General features: G+C 58.1%; 1 protein-coding gene across 4 annotated transcripts in view; it reads left to right on the top strand.

Annotated features, from left to right (window-relative positions):
• STARD8 (StAR related lipid transfer domain containing 8) overlaps nucleotides 1–12,620 on the top strand; it is a 42,493-nt gene extending 29,873 nt beyond the window's left edge. For 3 of the 4 annotated variants that reach the window (XM_058032999.1, XM_058033001.1, XM_058033000.1), the window contains 13 exons: nucleotides 2,736–2,807; nucleotides 4,031–4,112; nucleotides 5,134–5,197; nucleotides 5,474–6,831; nucleotides 7,449–7,622; nucleotides 8,092–8,251; nucleotides 8,495–8,693; nucleotides 8,811–9,021; nucleotides 9,169–9,283; nucleotides 9,564–9,779; nucleotides 9,976–10,193; nucleotides 10,774–10,950; nucleotides 11,063–12,620. In XM_058032999.1, coding sequence (XP_057888982.1) covers nucleotides 2,736–2,807; nucleotides 4,031–4,112; nucleotides 5,134–5,197; nucleotides 5,474–6,831; nucleotides 7,449–7,622; nucleotides 8,092–8,251; nucleotides 8,495–8,693; nucleotides 8,811–9,021; nucleotides 9,169–9,283; nucleotides 9,564–9,779; nucleotides 9,976–10,193; nucleotides 10,774–10,950; nucleotides 11,063–11,180 — 3,164 coding nt within the window. In that variant the 3' untranslated portion in view covers nucleotides 11,181–12,620. Of the gene's footprint in view, nucleotides 1–1,136; nucleotides 1,268–2,735; nucleotides 2,808–4,030; nucleotides 4,113–5,133; nucleotides 5,198–5,473; nucleotides 6,832–7,448; nucleotides 7,623–8,091; nucleotides 8,252–8,494; nucleotides 8,694–8,810; nucleotides 9,022–9,168; nucleotides 9,284–9,563; nucleotides 9,780–9,975; nucleotides 10,194–10,773; nucleotides 10,951–11,062 lie in introns of those variants that run through there. The other variant, XM_058032998.1, reaches the window with a different exon arrangement.
• Nucleotides 12,621–17,896: the final 5,276 nt, after the last annotated feature.

Here is a 17,896-nt window from a genome sequence, read left to right as displayed (position 1 = left end):
CACAGGATTGTGCACCACTGGGAGCTTTTCCCACTGAAGGTGTTGGTGCTGGTTTCCCCCATGGGATTGTCCATGCATTTCCTGAGGGCTCATCTCCCATGGAGAGCTTCCTCTGGAGCATGAACCATAATGGGGCTGCTGGTCTGCCCTCCCTGCCTGCAGCCAGGAAGCTGGTGGGATTTGTCCCCTTGTTTCTCAGGGATGCTTGGACTGTGCCTGTACCCTCTGCCTGCTCTTCCTGCTATACAGCTGGAGTGGGATGATTTCTGCACCATTTAAACCGCAGATCTCAAAGTTATTGTGTTGCTATAAGCTGGAAATTATTTCCTGACCAGTGGAGGCAAGGAGACCCTCTGTGCCCTGCTGAGGGTGGTTGTAGTGCTTGATGAGCCCACATTAGACATCAGGGAATCCTGGCATCTGGGGATGCTGGGGACCCATTTCTGTCACTGCTGCTCGGGGCTCAGGCTGAGCTGGGTGGAGGGTGGAGGGTCTTGGGTCTGTGTGCAGCAATCCCTGGGCTCAGGCTGCATTCCCAGTGGAGGCTGCAGCCAGGGATGCGTGCTGGGCTCAGGTCCCATCACCCTGGCCGACCGTGAGGCTCCTGAGAGGTGGCAGGGAGGGCTGGGAGCCGGGCTGGGATGGGTGACCCTGTGGCCAGCATTCCACAGCAGGAGTGTTTGCCTGCCTGGCCTTTCCTGCACTTCCCTGGGAAAGCACGTCCATGGGAAGGGTGGGAAGGGGAGGAAGCTGGCTGCTGGCTCCCTCTGGGACAGGACACTTGGAAACCTTTTCTGTGACAGCACTTCTGTCACAGAAACATCAGGAGGGCTCAGCCTGGGCTGGTCAAACATCCACCTGCTCTAGGGGGATTCTCCATGTTGGAGGGGCTCTGGGGGGAGGCAGGACTTGCCAGAGCAGGCAGAGCCTGGGAGCTGGCTGCTGCACAGGAGAGGAGGTTTGGGGCCCTGGCCCCCCGCCAGCCCTGCGTGGGGAGGGTGGAGGAGGGAAGGAAATGTCGTGCTCTGACTCCGCATTTCCACCACGGTGACGGGAGGCTGAGCCCAGTCCTGCCCAGACAGAGCATCCTGCTGCAGCCCTGGGCTCTGGCTGGGGTGGCCGTGGTCACACTGGGTGTCCCCAGGCTCTGGTGTGGCCCCAGCCATGCTGTGGTGCCAGCTAAGCCCTGCTGTGGGCAGGGGTAAGCTCAGCCAGGGCCCTGCTGCTGCTGCCCTGAGCCGTCCCTGGGGCAGCATCCATGGCACAGGTGGGACATTGCTGCTTTTGCTCGTGGCTTGGGGCACACGGAGATGCAGTCGCTGGCTGGGATTGGCCCCATGGAATTCCCACTGGGAGCAGAGCTGGGCAGGAGTGGGACCTGGCAGGTGCCTTGGCAGGGTCTGTGGGAAGTCCTGCCTACTGCAGGAGTGTGGGAGGGATCTGCTTCCAGAGCTGGCATGGCCAGGGAGCGTTCCCAGGGACCACCAGGCTCGGTGTCCTCCTGATGGAGAGATGCAGCCATGGGGTGCCCCGCCGTGGGGTGTTGGGTTCTTTGGGAGGGATGTGGTGCTCCACATGGACCTGCTGACCCAGGATAGCTCCGGGGTTGAGTTCTCCGCTGGGATTGCTGGGTCAGAGCCCTGCTGGGGGCAGGAGGGGTCAGCCCTGGGTTTTGGCAGGACTCATGGCACGGTTAATGACAGCTGTGTGGTTTGGAGCCGGATCCAGATGCTCATTCCAAAACTTCTTCCCAAAACTTGCCAAGTATTTGGGTCCAGGGCTTTGGCTTGGTCCTGTCCTGAACTGAGCTGCTTATTTGGAGCTTTTTTTTTTTTTTTTTTCTTTTTTTAAGTTTGGAATTGGGAATGCAAAGTGTAGCCAGAGCTCTGGGCTGAGGCAGTGGGCGGATGGGGATGGAATCAGGGTATTCCAGTGCTGGGTGGGTCTGGCTCAGCCCACTGTGTGCCTCCAGCAGGGACAGATCAGCCCCTGAGGCTGCCAAGGCATTTTCTACCCCTGAGGTCAGATGTTGTCACCCTCAGCAGCAGAAATGTCATCGGGCCAATGGGTGCTGACTCTTGGCAATGCCTTGCTGTGGCTGCAGGAGCTCTGGGCTGTTTCTCTAAACCGGAGGAATTTCCCAGGAAATGCTGCTGGCTGCGGAATGGGCTCATCTGGGCGAGGGCTGATCCCTGTGTGAGGGGTGGGAACCAGCTGGGCAAGGGGTGAAGAACCCCCACCAGGGATTTGGTGCTGACTGGGACAAACACCAGCTTGAAAGGAGAGGTGGGGAAGGCTGGGTGGTGGGAAGGAGGTGGGGAGGAAGGGTTTCTTTGGCAGCTTTGCTCAGGGATGTTTGCAGAAGTGATCAGCACTGAGCTTTCATGAGCTCTGACCTGATGATTACAAAATAAGATCTTCCTCCTCTGCCAGGCCAAGAACTGTGTTTGGTTTGGAGGGTTCAGAAACAAAACGTTTCATCAGAAGGTTAAAACTGCATCTTGTGGCCCTGTCGTTCAGGTGGCACCACTGTCACCTCCTGCTCTTTGCCCAGTGCTGGCAGAGAGCTGCAGCTGAGCTGTGTCTGCCCAGGAGCCCTGGCTCTGCAGCCACACATCTCTGCTCTGTGCACATGGAGCATGGGCTCGGGGTCAGGGCTCTGGGGTGTGGGCTGTGTTCTCAGGGCGTTGCTGCTGCTGGCAGGGTGCTCAGGCCGGTTCTTTGCTCTCTTACAGAAGCTGAAGCCAAGGAAGCGTGTGACTGGCTGCGGGCAGCGGGGTTCCCCCAGTATGCCCAGCTGTACGAAGGTGAGAGCTGCCCCTGCCCTGCCCCTGCTCTGTGCCTGCCCAGGGCCTCCATCCCAGCCAGATTCCAAGGGGGGCTGCAGGGACAGCGCCCACAGCTCCAGGGAGAGGAGGGGACAGAGGGGATTGCTCGCTGATTATATGATTGTTTGTTACACTTTGAGCCCTCGGCCACGGCCTGGAGAACCAGCCAGTTGACTTCCCTGCATTCCTGAACTTTTCCCCTTCAGGCAGGGCTCTGAGGAATCCTGGGGCGGCTGCTTTGGCCAAGGGCAGCCAGGCTTTGGAGAGCCATCAGCTGTGAAGTGGTTCAGGGAGTGTTTGCCGTGGGTGGGAGCACAGGGGCAGCCAGTGTAGGTAACGTGGAGAGCGAGCATGTTCTCCCTCCTTCCATCCCTCCCCACTCCCACAACCCCTGCCCAGCTCCAGCCCGTCCTTCCGAGCACCCAGCCCGGAGCAGACCACGTTCCCACTCCCAGCTCCAGGGCGGTAGCAGGGTGGCTGCGGTGGTGCTCGCACAGCCCAGCTGTGTGCTTGGAAGCCCCGGGGGGATGCTGGTCCCGGCGGGGCGAGCAGCGGCTGCAGCCGGCCCCGTCCGGCCGGACAATAGCGGGAAGCGGGGCTGGGGCGGCCGCAGCCGGGCCCATTGTTCGGCCGGGCACTGCCCCCGCCCCCGGCAGCCATCCCCGCGGGTGGCTCCGTGAGCAGCCCGTCTGCTGCCAGGGCCTGTTTCGGGGGGCAGCCCGCACGTGTTCCTGCCGGCATGCCCAGCCCCAGGTGCTGGCCCCAGACAGTGCTCACAGCTGGGCACTGGGGAGCACTGCTGGTGCTGCAGTCTGTGGATCAGCCAGCCCTTCTCCAGCCTCTGGCCACAGAACTTCCCACATCCTCCAAGTGTTTCCCTCTGTTTCCCTTCCCGTGGGGATCACACTCCGTGGCTTCGTGGACAGATGGATTGAGACCCTTGGGGCTGAAGGTGCAGGTCCCACATGCATGATCCCAGCAGAGCTGTCTGTGCTCAGGGATGAGCAGGGAACTGAATGGAGGCCCTCCATATCACCCTCACCTAACATACCTGGGAAGAGCCATGCCCATGGACACTGGGCATACCCCACCTCCGGGTCATCTCCAGCCACTTCTCCTCCTCTTCCCATGCCCACTGCTGCCCTTTGTCCTGGTGGAGCAGCTGGCTTGGGATCTGCCACTGATGTCACTTCCTTCCCCAGAGTCATTATTCCCTCTTGACATCAGTGCTGTGAAGAAGGACCACAGCTTCCTGGACCAGGATTCCCTCAAATCCCTGTGCAGGTAACACTCCCTTGTCCCCCATCACATGGAATCAGCGGGGGGAATGTGGCACAGACAAGGACAGCGGCCCAGGCTGATGTGGTGGTGGGCTCAGGGGTGCCTGATGTGGTGGTGGGCTTAGTAGGGTGCCTGCCTTGACCTTGGCTGGGCTCAGAGTCTGCTCCAGTACTGTCACTCCCTCTGCAGTAAGAACTCGGTTGTTAGATCAGGGAACATTGCTGGTGCTGGGTGGTTCCAGGGAAACAGGAGGTTTTTATGCTCCATGTGATGCTGGGTGTCCCAGTTCCAGGCAATGCAGCCCAGCCCGGTTTCCACCTGAGCACGGCACTGCTGCAGCTGCAGGTTTGGGAGCTGTGCAGGGCTGGAGTGCAGGGAGCAGCATGAGGGCACTCAGAGCAAGGCAGAGCTGGCACCCACAACAGGGCACTGACCCATGGTCAGCCTGGATGGGCTGTGTGTCACTCGGTGCTGTGACTCAGCCCTGCCTTGGCTCTCGGGACACATCATCACAGCCATGTCCCTGCGCTGGCTCCATGCTGTCCCTCCCACCCAGAGCAGAGAAAAGGCAGGAACGGGGTCTGTTTCCTATTTGTTTCCCAGCAGAGAGGCTGCTGTGCTGGGCAGGAGGGGATCCCCGTGCCATTGCCTGGGTGCAGTGAGGCAGGAGGTGATGGGAGGTCTCTGCCTGTCCCTCCCTCTCTGAGCTTTCAGGTCCTTTAGTCATTCCCTGTCTGGGGCACAGGAGCTTCTGAGGTGATTTTGCTTTAGTGTCTGGAGCTGACCACCCCTGTCCACTTGCCACAGCAGCTGGCATGGGCATTGTCTGGCTTGGGCTACCATCTGCTGGCATTGTCCCCTTGTTAGTCAGATGTCCCTCTGACTGTGGACTCAAAGCAGCAGGTGACAGACACAGCCAAGGCTCTAAGGCAGGAAAATCAAAAGAAGCCAAAGCCATCCCTGTGATTGCAGCAGGGCTGGGGCAGGGGCTGGGGCCAGGGTAAAGGCACTCTGTTTCTTGCAGGAGGCTGATGACCCTGAACACCTGTGCCTCCATGAAGCTGGATGTTCACTTTCAGCGTAAACAGGTAAGTCCTGCATGCTCGAGGCAAGTGAGGGGCTGAGGGGTGCAGGGGATCATGTGCTCAATGTGGGGCAGTGTCCTCGTGAGCTCTGGGACTGCCCTAGGCACAGAGTGGCTTCTGGAGGCCAAAGGGCTCCCGAGATGGCTTAGGGGGAGACCCCGCTGCTCTCCTTCCCACCTGGGGCCATGCTGGTGGCCGTGCCCCTCTGAGGTGGGGGGATGTGCTGACCCTCAGTGGCTCCAACCGATTGATCATCATCCCCTGTTCTCAACCACCCAGAATGAAGACTCTGAGGAGGAAGTTGACTTTGCCATCAGCACCCGGTGGTCCTACCAGAGGGACAGCAAAAGGTGGTCACGGGTGGGGTCCGCCGATGCTGTGTCCCAGGGCTCGGGGGCCCTGAGCTGCACCATGCACCCGGTGTCCAGCCGCGAGAGCGTCCTCACAGACCTCAGCACCAACCCCGAGGCCACGTCCCTGCACAGCACGGGCAGTGTGGGCAGCGTGGGTGGCACGCTGGGCACTGCAGCCGTGCCATCCCAGCCCCTGTCCCCCCTCCGTGCCGCTGCCACCGCCTCCAGCTGCAGCCAGAGCGAGGGCTCTGCCCCGGAGCAGCCCTCGGGCCAGGGAGAGGCCGCCAAGGAGAAGGTGAAGAAGCGACGGTCTCGGAGCTTCCTGAAGCGGATCGAGTCCCTGCGGAGGAAGGACAAGGAGAAAGCCAGCCCAGACGGGAGGGTGGCTCCACACAGCAGCGCCACTCTCCCGGCAGGATGGGGCTCTCTGACGGGTGATGGGGACCTTGCAGCCACCAGGACCAACTCCTCTAAAAGAGGGACACCTGCCCCTTTCCACAGCAAAAAGCACTTCTTCTCGGTATCATACAGGACTAACCGCCTGCTCGGCCCCGGGGGCACCAAGGGCAGCTCTGACCCCAAACGCGGTGGAGTTTATCTGGAGGATTACGACACAGACACAGCCCCTGCCGCCGGCGGTGCCTGGGCTGCTGCCGAGTGCCAGCGCCGGGCTCGCCATGGCGATTGCCTGGTCTACATCCCCTGTGACCACAAGCCCGGCACCTTCCCCAAATCCCTGTCCATCGAGAGCCTGTGTCCCCTGGCCGGCGGCTCCCTGACGCACTGGGGCGCTGGGAGCGCGGCCGTGGGGCTGGGCGGGGGCGGCAGCAGCAGCAGCGTGGAGGGCTCGTCCTCCCCGAGGGGCTTCGCCCGCCGGCGCCGCGGCTCCTGCAGCTCCCTGGGCAGCCGCGTCAGCGTCTACGACAACGTGCCGGACTTCGGCAGCAGCGAGGATTTCTGCAAGGACGGGGAGGTCAGCTTCAAGAACCTCGACGACATCCTGCAGCAGATGGGGATGCTGCAGAAGAAGGTGGAGCTCTGGTGTAAAGCCGTCTCCCCTGGCCTGGATGGAGAGGAAGGGGGCGACGAAGAGGAGGATGAGGAGGAGTCGGACTCGGGAGGGGAACCCTCCAACCTGCATTTCGAAGAACAGTCCATGTCGGATGTTGGCACCTCTGCCAGTGACTTTGATAGCACTGGGAACTCCCTCAACGAGGCTGAAGAGATCGAGACACGGGAGCGCCGGGATTCGGGGGTAGGAGCATCCCTCACCAGACCCTGCAGGTACCACAGAGTCCCGAGGTGGTTTGGGTGGGAAGGGACCATCGAGACCATCTCGTTCCGCCCCTCCACTATGGGCAGGGACACTTTCCACCAGACCGAATTGCTCCAAACCCCGTCCAGCCTGGCCGTGAACACTCCCGGGGTCGGGGCTGCTGCAGCAGGGAGGGTGCACAGCCCGTGGGTCTGGGGAGGGAGCAGCGGCCGATCCCGTCCTCGGGGCTGGATGATCGCCTGTTCCCGGACTGCAGGAGCGGGAGGGACGGGAGCGCTGCCGGAGCCGCACGGAGCGGGCAGGGCAGCGCTGTGCGGGGCGCGGGTGCGCTCTGGTGGCCGCAGGACACCGCTGCCATCACTGCCACCGCTGCCAGCACTGCCAGCACTTCAGCCTGCACAGACCCGCGATTAAAAGGTTTTTCATTAATTAATAACGAGTGTAAACGCAGCCTCCGCTGTGCCAGTATTCCCCGGGGCTCTCCCCAGCAGAGCTACGGCTAGTGCCGAGCTCTCTGGCTTTCCTCACCCAGTTTGGCTGTGCTGGAGGGTGATGTGGCAGTAACCATGAAGGAGTGGAGAGCGGTGGGCGTTTCCTCAGCTGGGAATGTCCCGTGTGTCCCCAGAAAGCTGCGCTGGCACAGCTTCCAGAACTCGCACCGGCCCAGCCTGAACTCGGCCTCGCTGGAGATCAACCGGCAGTCCTCAGCCCAGCTCAACCTGCTCCAGAAGTGCTCCCTGCTCCGGCTCACGGCCATCATGGAGAAGTACTCCGTGCCCCACAAGCAGGCCTGGACGTGGTGAGCTGGGGAGAGGGGGACCAGGATGGGGCCCACGGGCTGCAGCTCGTGCTGTGTCCCCAGCCTGGGGCAGCTTCAGGGTGTGGAGGGGGAAAAGTTGAACCAAAGGCTGTCTGCTCTGACAAGTGTGAGCCAGAGCTGAGCCCCAGGCTCCTGGAATCGCCCTGGCTTCCAGGGGGGCTCCTGGCATCATCTGCCACTGTGGGGGCTGCAGGTGTTCATGGAGCATTAAAAATGCTGCAGCAACATACGAGAGTGGGACAGTGGTTTCTTTTCATAGCCAAGTATCAAAATTATTTTAGCTTAATAAAAGGTGCAGCCATTCCTGCTGGGAAGCTGCCTTGCTTGTATTGCAAATACTGCAGAAATGTGTTTATGTGTGTGTATTCCTAGGATCCTGCTCTCTCTGTGAGGGGAGGTGCTGAGAGCACCGATCATGGCACTGATGTCTCTCTGTCCCACTCTGCAGGACTGTCCCCAAGTTCATGAAGCGCAGTAAAGTCCCTGACTACAGGGACAAGATGGTTTTTGGGGTGCCACCCATCGTCAACGTGCAGCGGACGGGGCAGCCCCTGCCCCAGAGCATCCAGCAGGCCATGCGCTACCTGCGCAGCCAGTGCCTGGACCAGGTGAGGCTGTGGCTGCTGGGATTTGGGGGAAAAAACAGCTTTGGGGTCCTTTGTTCACCTCTCGTGGTGTGTGCTGAGGCAGGAGGGTGGGATTGTCCGTGGGAACCCAGCAGCATCCCCATGGCCATCCCTCACTCAGTGTCTGCTTGGGTTCAGGGATGATCCCTTTGGGAGGGAGTCTTTGCCTGTCCCAGTGGTGCCCACCCAGGCCGGTGCCCGCTGATCCCCGCTCTGCTCTGCCAGGTTGGCATTTTCCGCAAGTCCGGGGTGAAGTCCCGGATCCAGGCGCTCCGGCACATGAACGAGACCAGCCCTGAGCACGTGGACTACTCGGGGCAGTCGGCGTACGACGTGGCCGACCTGCTGAAGCAATACTTCCGCGACCTGCCCGAGCCCATCTTCACCAGCAAGCTCACCGATACCTTCCTGCAGATCTACCAGTGTAAGGGCCAGCCTGGGGGCGCCTCGGGGGCTTTGGGGAGGAGGGGTCCCCCTGTTTGGATGCAGGGGGTGGTGGTGGCCGTGGGGACGCCCCGCTGACGCCGTCTCATGCCCGCAGTTGTGTCCAAGGAGCAGCGGCTGCAGGCGGTGCAGGCCGCCATCATCCTCATGCCAGATGAGAACAGGGAGGTGCTGCAGACCCTGCTCTACTTCCTGAGCGACATCGCCTCGGCCGAGGAGAACCAGATGACAGCTGGGAACCTGGCTGTGTGCCTGGCCCCCTCCATCTTCCACCTCAACGTGTCCAAGAAGGAAAGCACATCGCCCAGGTAAGGGCTGGCTGAGCTGCCCAGTGCTCCTTCACTGCCTGCTGTGGGAGGGGGAGTGGTGACACACGGGGGGGGGGCTGTTGGCTTTGCTCTGTGACACAAATGAGGGGGTGCCCACTGGTGCCAGCATTACCTGATCCCCCACAGGGCCATACACAAGAGGGGCACCATGGGGAAGCCAGACCAGAAGGACCTCAATGAGAACATGGCTGCCACGCAGGGGCTCTCCCACATGATCATCGACTGCAAAAAGCTCTTCCAGGTGGGTGGCAATGGTGTCCCGGCCCTGCGCTGCCCATGGGACTTGTGACCTTGCTGGCAGGTACTTGTCCTGAAGCACCTCAGTGGGACAGCAGCCACCAGCCATTCACCCTGGAGCCAAGCCCAGCTATGTCCTGGAGCAGGAGGTGGTGCAGGCTGTGTGTCCATCCTCCCCACTCCTTGGGGAATGAGTTTTGGTTCTCTCTCTGTCCAGGACCACTCACAAAGTCCCCACAAGATCTCTCTGCCTCACTGAACATCCATGTGCTTTTGGCTTGCAGGTCTCCCATGACATCTTGCTGCAGCTGAGCAGCTCCTATATGGCTGCAGATGCTTATCCCCATCCCCTGGCTGACTTGGTGTGCCAGGGAGAGAGCAAGGATTTACACTCCTACTTTGAGCAGAGTGTCCAGAACCTGCTCAAAGAGTCGTCAGAGAAATTCAAGGGATGGCTGAGCACTCCAGGGCCTCTGAACACGGAGCTGTCCTGCAAAAAGGTAAATTTTTGTGGAGGGGCTTGAGAACATGCAGGGAAATGTGTATGGCATGACCTCTGCAGCAGCCAGAGCAGGTCCCACCCCATCCGTCACTAGCCAGCAGATGGGACAGTGGGAGCCATCAGTGCAGCTGCTCAGGGGTTAGCACTGGGGGTCCTGTGGGACAGTCTGTGTCACACTGCCCTCGTCCCCTCAGGTTGGGGACGGGAACCCTCTGCGCCTGTGGAAGGTCTGCACGGATGTCGAGGCCCCTCCTGCCACGGTGCTGCACCGGGTGCTGCGGGAGCGTCACCTGTGGGACGAGGACCTGCTGCAGAGCAGGGTGGTGGAGGCTCTGGACAAGGACATGGAGGTGTACCACTATGTGACAGACAGCATGGCCCCGCACCCGCGCAGGGACTGCATGGTGCTCCGGTGAGGGGGGCTCGGTGGGGCACATCCCCTCTGTTGTATTGCACTGAATAGTTAATTTAGTTGTTGTTTTGCACTGAGTGGTCCTTATATTGCACTGAATAGTTGATGTTATATCACATGGTTTGTTCTTCCCCCATCACATGGTCTTTCTCTCACCCACCCCAGTACCCCCCTGTGGTCTCTTCCTGGGTTACCCCTCGCCACTCCTGACTGGTATCCCACTGTTTGTGCTCCTCCTCCTCCTCTGCCCCCCTATTCCCCCCGGGTATAAAAGTCTCCTGCCATCAGGCCATGCCCTCTTTCTTACCTGGGGAGTCACCAGAGCCTGAGGTGTCTCCTAGCAATTCAACAAACAGAGGACATCTGTCCCCATGTGGAAAAAAGCGCTTTCGATCTTTTCCTTTCGTCTATGTAAGATGGTGTGGGGTAGGGTCAGTAGCTCGCCAGAGTGGACACAAAGAACCCACTGAGACACAGTCCTACACTCCTCTGCTCCAGCCCCATCTCCTCCTCCTCCTTTCCTGGGCTCTGTGGGGTGTGATGCCATGGAGGGCAGGCAGTGACGGCCGCTGTGTCGCAGGCGCTGGCGCACGGACCTGCCGCGGGGAGCCTGCCTGCTCAGCTCCCTCTCGGTGGAGCACGACAAGGTGCCGGTGGAGGGAGGTGTCAAGGCCATCGTGCTGACGTCCCAGTACCTCATCGAGCCCGGCGCCATGGGCCGCTCCCGGGTCACCCACATCTGCAGGGCTGACCTCAGGTAACGGGACCCTCTGGGAGGGCGTGGAGCAGCAGCAGCAGGATGTGCTGCTCCATGGTACTGCCAGGGCCTCTCCTGCCACTCACCCCCTCCTGCTTCTTCTCTTCTCCAGGGGTCGGTCTCCCGAGTGGTATAACAAGGTCTTTGGCCACCTCTGTGCCATGGAGCTGGTGAGGATCCGAGACTCCTTCCCAGCCCTGAGTCCCGTCGGCCCCGAGACAAAGATCTGAGGCAGCAGGAAGATGCTCTGTCCTTTCAGACGTGGACTTGCCATTGGATCCGGACTGGGGCTCTCAGCAGGAAGCACGGTGTGGTGCAGTGCCCGTGGAGGGAGACAGAGGCACATATTTATAAACACCCTTTCACCCCAGGCTGGGCAGTCCCGTGCCACGGCCCAGGTGCTGCGGGGCAGGGTGGCCACAGAGGGGCAGCCGTGGTGTCCCACAGGAGAAGTGGGGGAGCAGAGGGAAAGAGTGGCCATGGGGTGACCCCTGAATGCAGCCTGTGGCAGGAGCTGGGGCCCCCACACAAGCCAGGAGCAGCAGCAGGGCTGAAGGAGCGTGGAGTGAGGCGGGAGGAGCGAGCAGGGAAAGCGGGGCCGTGTCTGCAGGTCGCAGTGCAGGGGTGGGAAGTGAGGGTGGGCAGTGAAGGGGGACTGTGTGTGCAGTGTCACCCGGTGGGGACAGCCAGGGAGTCACTGTGTGGTACTGGAAGAGGCTGCTGTTCTGGGAGGAGGGGGCTGCCTATAGATACATAGGTGCCAGCCCCTGTGGAGGGGCAGATGGAACCTGTTGCAGCGTTGGTGCTGAATGCATGGAAGAAGCAGCCCTGTACTCCTGTGCCTTGCTCTTCCTTGGCTAAAAGCCCTCTCTCTGCACTGGGTGTCACTGAGAGGAGGGGTGCATGGACCATGTTCCAAGCCAAGGCCATCCTCAACCAGCCAACCCATTATTTGCATGGGGCAGGACACTCTGGAGCCCTGGAGCAGCTGTGCCTAGGTGGGAAGGGGCAATGCCTTGGTGGGGAGACACTCCCCAGAGCAGCTCCCCCTTTGTGCTGCCCTCATTGTTGAGGGCTGTACCCAGAGAGGGAGGAGGGAAGTCAGGAAGGACAGTTGTTTGGGATTCACCCCTCTTTGGGCAGCTACACATGGCCCATGCCCACCTACTCCCTGCACAGACATCCATTCCCCTTTCCACCCCTTCCTTCCCTTCATGAAGGAACTGTTCACTGGAGCTGTCAGCACCCAGGACATGACCTGGTTTCTCCATTCAGGCAGGGACCCAAATTCCCAGACGTCGTTCCAACTGGAAGGCAACACGACCCATGAGCTGGGGACCCCCAGTGTCAGTTTGGCCATAGCTGTCTGTCTTTTGGTAAAAAGAAAAGCACAAGTCAGCCTCTAGTCTGTGCTTTTATATATATGTATTTTATATATATATAAAAATATAACTAACATGTGGGGGAGTGAATTTTCTCCTGATATTTTTTTAAAGTGTTTCTTTTTTTTAATCTATAAATACTTGTACAGGTGGAATATTAATATATAACTCTGGTGTCAGAGCTCAGCATCAGGTGATGCTCACTTACAGCTGGTATTTTGTATTTAAGGGACTTTTGTTTTGTATCATATGAAAGCGCAGCAGTTGTTTGACTTGGATTGGGGCTGCTCTTCCCATCCATGCAGTTAATAAAGTACTAACAAGTTCTGCTGGCTGATGAGGAAACCTCCATGTTCAGGGCTTCTCCAGCACTGGAGCAGCCCAGTGCTGAGCAATGTGTGCCCTTGGGGCAGCCCCTGTGTGGGTGAAGAGACTCAAACCCAGCGTTTTCCACATCCAGCTGTGCTCCAGGGCCCTGCCAGGGTTTGGGGCTCTCCTGGCATTGTCACCTGCAGCAGGGAGAGCACCCTCAGGAGGAAGATGAGCATCCAGCAGCAGTGCTGCTGATGAAGAAGAGCCACATTGTGCTGTTGAATTCCCTGGAGGAGACACCTCTGGCTGCTGTTTTGGAAGTAGTGATGGGAATGAGCATGCTGGAGTAGATGAAGATGATGGTGATGAAGGCTGCAAGATTAAAGCCTGGAGAGGAAGGAATCCTCTCTGAGCTTGGAATTGGCAGCAGGACTGCTCTGGCTTTTAGCACTAATGGGCAGAGGTATTGGGGCAACCCTGGCTCATCCCAAATCCACCATGGCCAGGGCTGCAGCACTGGGATGGAGAGGGCACCCTCCCCACCCTGGGATGGAGGCCGAGCTGGAATCTCTTCCTCCAGGGTCCCAGCGGGATGGCAGCACCACAGAGCCACCCAGGCATCCACTGCTGGAGGGGAGTGAGCTCTCAGGGACCCCCACTCCCACAGGGACCCTGTCCTGCCTCACATCGTCCCCATCCCCAAGTCCCCAGCAGACTGAATGAAGAGTTCCCTACCCCCTGCACCATGCTGCGCTGGGTGCAAACACAAATAATACCCCAAAGCCTCTGCAAAGCTGGCTGGAGCCATCCCAGGGCTTTTGGGTTCACCCCAGCCATGCTCCCAAATCTGCCTCCCCTCACCACCATCACCTGATCAGTCCAAAACTCTTTTCCTCCAACCCCTGCTTTGCAGACACACACATGTAAAATCAATTTCTTACTGAAATCCTCCAAGTTTCATTAACAGAGATTTATGTTTTCTCCCTGCACATTATTACAGATTAATCTTTTCAAACCTTATAAAAGCCAGTCCCTACAACCTAACAAACCCCTGCATTGGGAAATGATTGTAGAGCAGCAATGCCAGGCTCAGTTTGGCTTAATTAGAGATAAAAGGAGAGGAAATCATTCCTTATTAGCCAGTCAGGTAGAAGCTGTACTGTATTTAGAGTGCAAACAGCCCAATTACAGGGAGGAACATGCACGGTTGTCTTTCATTAAAGGTACTTGAAAATGTGCATCTGGGGAAAATGAATAATGATTCTGAGAAGCTGCAGCCATCCCAGCTGGCTGTGTGGGCCATCCCCAGCACAGGAGTGATGCTTGTCCAGCCTGACCATTTGCCCATCCCTGGCATCCTTGGGCTGTTACCTCAGCCCTGGCAGAAGGATCTTTAAAGGCTCAACCACAGCTCTCAGTGCACAGGTAGCACCTGGTGGTAGAGTCTACCTGCCTCACCCTCCTACCTCACCTACAGCACCTACCTTCCCCCACTTACCTCCCTCTACCCTTCTCAAATTTACCTCTTTGCCAGGACAGGGCCCGCGTGGCACTGCAGCTTCTCTGTCTCCATGGGCAGAATATTCCCCTTGCCCTAAATCAGCCCCAGCCAGGAGAAACCCTCTTGTCCCAGGGGATTTAAGCAATATCTTCATGCTGGGGGGCTTCCAGTGGGCTGGAATAACTTTCTCAGGGGATAGGAGTGAACTGGTTTCTCTTCCTGCACTCAGATTTGGCTTTTTAACCCCAGGCAGCAGCTCAGCACCAGAGCCACTCACTCCCACCGCCCTCCCCATGTGGGGATGGAAATAGGAAAGAAAAGGGAAACTTTGTCAGTTAAGAACAGCTTAGCAATTAATAAAAAAATTATAATGCTAATGAAGAGAGAGAAATAAACCCAGGAGAAACAAGTGATGCCCAGTCCAGTCACCCACCCCCTGCTGTCACAGCATCTTTACACTCTGGCTGTATTTCTCAACATGAGCTTTGTTAGTGGTCCAAGAATTTCCCACCCTTTGGCAGCAGTCCTGGTCCAGCTCCTGGGACTGCATCTCCTCCCAAGCCTGGATGATGTAGGGCTGTTGGACACCTCCCACCACGGGTTCAGCCTCTGGGTCGTGCAGCCCAGCAAATATTACAATGCAGACCCTGAGGGGCTTGGGGAAGGCTTGTGCAACCTCATAGATTTATATCCTGGGATTGCAAAGGTGTGACCTCCATGGCAGAGCTCTGCAGTCATGTCCAGGCAGTGCAGCATGGCTGGGCAGGCCCCTTCCCACCAGGATAACTTTGTGTTTGAGCAAACCAAACCAGCTTTTCCTTTTGCTTTGTTTGCCACTGGGATGAGCCCTCAGTTCTCACTCAGGCCTGGCTTCCCTGGAGCTTTTTCCCCATCTCTGGATGAAGACCACACCACCTGCCTGGCCTGGCAGTCACACAAACAGGCACTCTGATTTCAGCGTTCCTGCAGAACGGACATTGGCTGGTCATGGACAAGATGGGAATTCAGGCATCCTCCCTGCCTGACTCCACTGACAGAGATTTGGGACAAAACCATTCATCTTTACATAAAAGAAAGGGCTATGAACACATGCAGAGTTTGCCCCTGCCAGGCCCCACTCCTGGCCCACACCCAATTTGGAGATGGGCCTGCCCTGTGTCCTGTGGGATGGTGAGTGGTCCCAGCAGGAATCCCAAAGGATCAGCCCGCTCCAGAACACAGATTATCCATCTGCAGCTCCCAGCCCAAGGCACCTCACTGGGCTCTGCATTCCTTTTCTGTCCTCAGGTGCAGAAGATCCTTCAGGCAGAAAAGAGATAGAAGGGGGCAAATGGGAGATAACATTGCTTTAACTGGGACTGTGAAAGCTTAAAAAGGAACACAGGCAGAGTCATGCTGGAAACAGATTGCACAAATCTGACCAGATCCTGAAGGTAAGTGAAGTCAGACAGTCCTGGTGGCAAGGGGAACACCCAGGTGCTGAAGGAAGCAGGAGACCAAGTTGTTCTTAGAAGCAGGGATGGTTTAGAGGCACAGCTACAAAAGAGGATGGAAGGATATTTGGGCAAGGTGCTCAGAGGATGCTCCAGCTCTCCTTTCAGTGACAGTTCCTGTGCCAGTCCCATGGTTTTTTAGCTGGAATGATGACACCCTGCAGATCCCTCGCTGTGGTTGCAGAGGTCAGGAGGGGATCCTATCCTCCCCAGCTGCTCCATCCTCAGTGCTGCTGCAGCTGAAACTGGGGCAGCATCGAGGCACTCCCAGGGCACTCCATGGTAACAACAGACTGATCCTGCTCCCAAGTGCGGATCATTCTCATGACATCCTCTTTCTGCTGGGGGCTATGAGAGGCTTTCTAGGGCAGGAGCACATCACATCACCTGCTGCAGTTGTGTGCTGTGGGACAGCTGGCAGGCGAGCAGCTCCTGCTGCCCTGCCCTGCTCTCACTGCTCCCTCAGTGCCTCTAGAAAAGGCAGTTCCACCCTGGGTGTTTTCCCTGCCTCTGCAGCCCTGCCAGGAGCTGGTGGCATTTCATGTTTCTTCCCAAACCATCCAGGATTTGTACTGTCTCTCATCAAACTCCTGTTTGTCGCCTGGTGTGAGTTTATCACATTTGTTATTTTATCAAGATAACAAAAACCTCCCCAACCAAACAAACCCCACCCCAACAGCGTCACAACCTCTGGCTCCAACTGAGATATCTCCATAAAGCACAGCTCCTTCCTGGAAAACCCGCTTTTCCCAGAAACTTCCCCAGCATCCCAGCCCCAAGTCCAGATGTAGAAGCAACATTTGCAATAATAATCAAATCTTTAGCAAACATCATTAGTGACAGCTTGCCAATGAGCAGAAATAATTACAGGTAATTGCTCTACGGACAGCGAAGCAGGGAGCACCATTTTCTCCATGTTAAACAGGAAAACACAAGTAGGGAAAGGGAAGCACCAAAGGGCAGAAGTTGTTGAGAAGAGACACCTGCTCTGACCCTCCACCACCTCCTGCTTGTGCTGGGGCCTGAACCACAGCTCCAGGAGCATTCCCGAGGCTGGGATCTGGAGGCACAGCTGGATATTTGCCTTGTCAGCGTGGCCCTGGTGTCGTGCCCCCAGCAGCACACCCCGGTGTCCCCCTGTCCCCTGTTGGGACTCTGCCATCCCCACCCGGCTGCTGTGGAACACCTCGGGAGTGTCACAACAAACTGGTGGCAGTTCAGGGCACCGCGGGGAGCGGATTATGCAAATGAGGACATCCGCTTTAATCGCATTCCAAGATTTTTAGTCAAATTTAATTACCTTCCTTCTTCCCCCTCCTCTCTGTGCCTGTCCCTGATCAAATTAAAACAAACAACCCCCAGCAGAGTGTTTGTGACAGGAGTCGTGTTGGAGACTAATTAAAACCTGACGATTGTCACCGCGACGAGGCTGGCAGGCGGCACGGGGACAGGGCCAGGGCACGGGGACGGGGACAGGGCAGGTGGCACTGGATGCTCCCCATGGCAGCTCATTATCCGCTCCCGTGTCACGGCTCCTGCCCGTGCCACGGCTGGCAGGGAGGGACCTGCAGCAGGAACACGGGGTCTCAATTACTTCTGCGATAATTTAATGGACTAATTAATAAACCCGCGTGGCACCTTCTCCAAGGTCTGTGACGGATCTGCTGTCTGCCATGGAGCTGGGGGGGGACAGCTGGGCTCAGTGCCCTGTCACACACTGTCCCCTTTAGAGGGATGGTCCTGGGCACACGGGGGCTCAGGCTGGTGCTGGCAGCTCCTCCACGCCAGCCCAGCGTGGGTTCAGTGTTCCTGCCCTGCTCCCCCTTCCCAGCAAAGCTCCAGGTTTCACCTTGGTGTGGAGAAACCCCCACTGTGCTCTCCTCAGGATTTTGCCTTTTTTTCCCCCTGTGTTTTCCAGCGCACGTGTGTGCTCAATCCCACTGAGACTGAGCCAGCTGCTCCAGGTCCCTGTTCCCCTGGGCACACAGGTGCAGCCAGGCTGGGGAGAATGGATGGATGGATGGATGGATGGATGGATGGATGGATGGATGGATGGATGGATGGATGGATGGATGGATGGATGGATGGATGGATGTTTGCAGGCACTAATTTGCTGAGCAATGGGAGGGAACAATCTCCCTGTGATGAACCAGCTGTGACCCAGCCCCTTGCAGCCTCTTGTTATGGCATCGATGAAGTCACTAAATGATCCCTTGTTCATATTCCCGTAAATCAATAGGTCCTGGCGCTGTAACACA

Source organism: Melospiza georgiana, chromosome 12 (assembly GCF_028018845.1).
Source record: "Melospiza georgiana isolate bMelGeo1 chromosome 12, bMelGeo1.pri, whole genome shotgun sequence".
NCBI lineage: Eukaryota > Metazoa > Chordata > Aves > Passeriformes > Passerellidae > Melospiza > Melospiza georgiana.
Note: the sequence above shows the minus strand (reverse complement) of the source record. Positions and strands in the feature narration are given on the sequence as shown.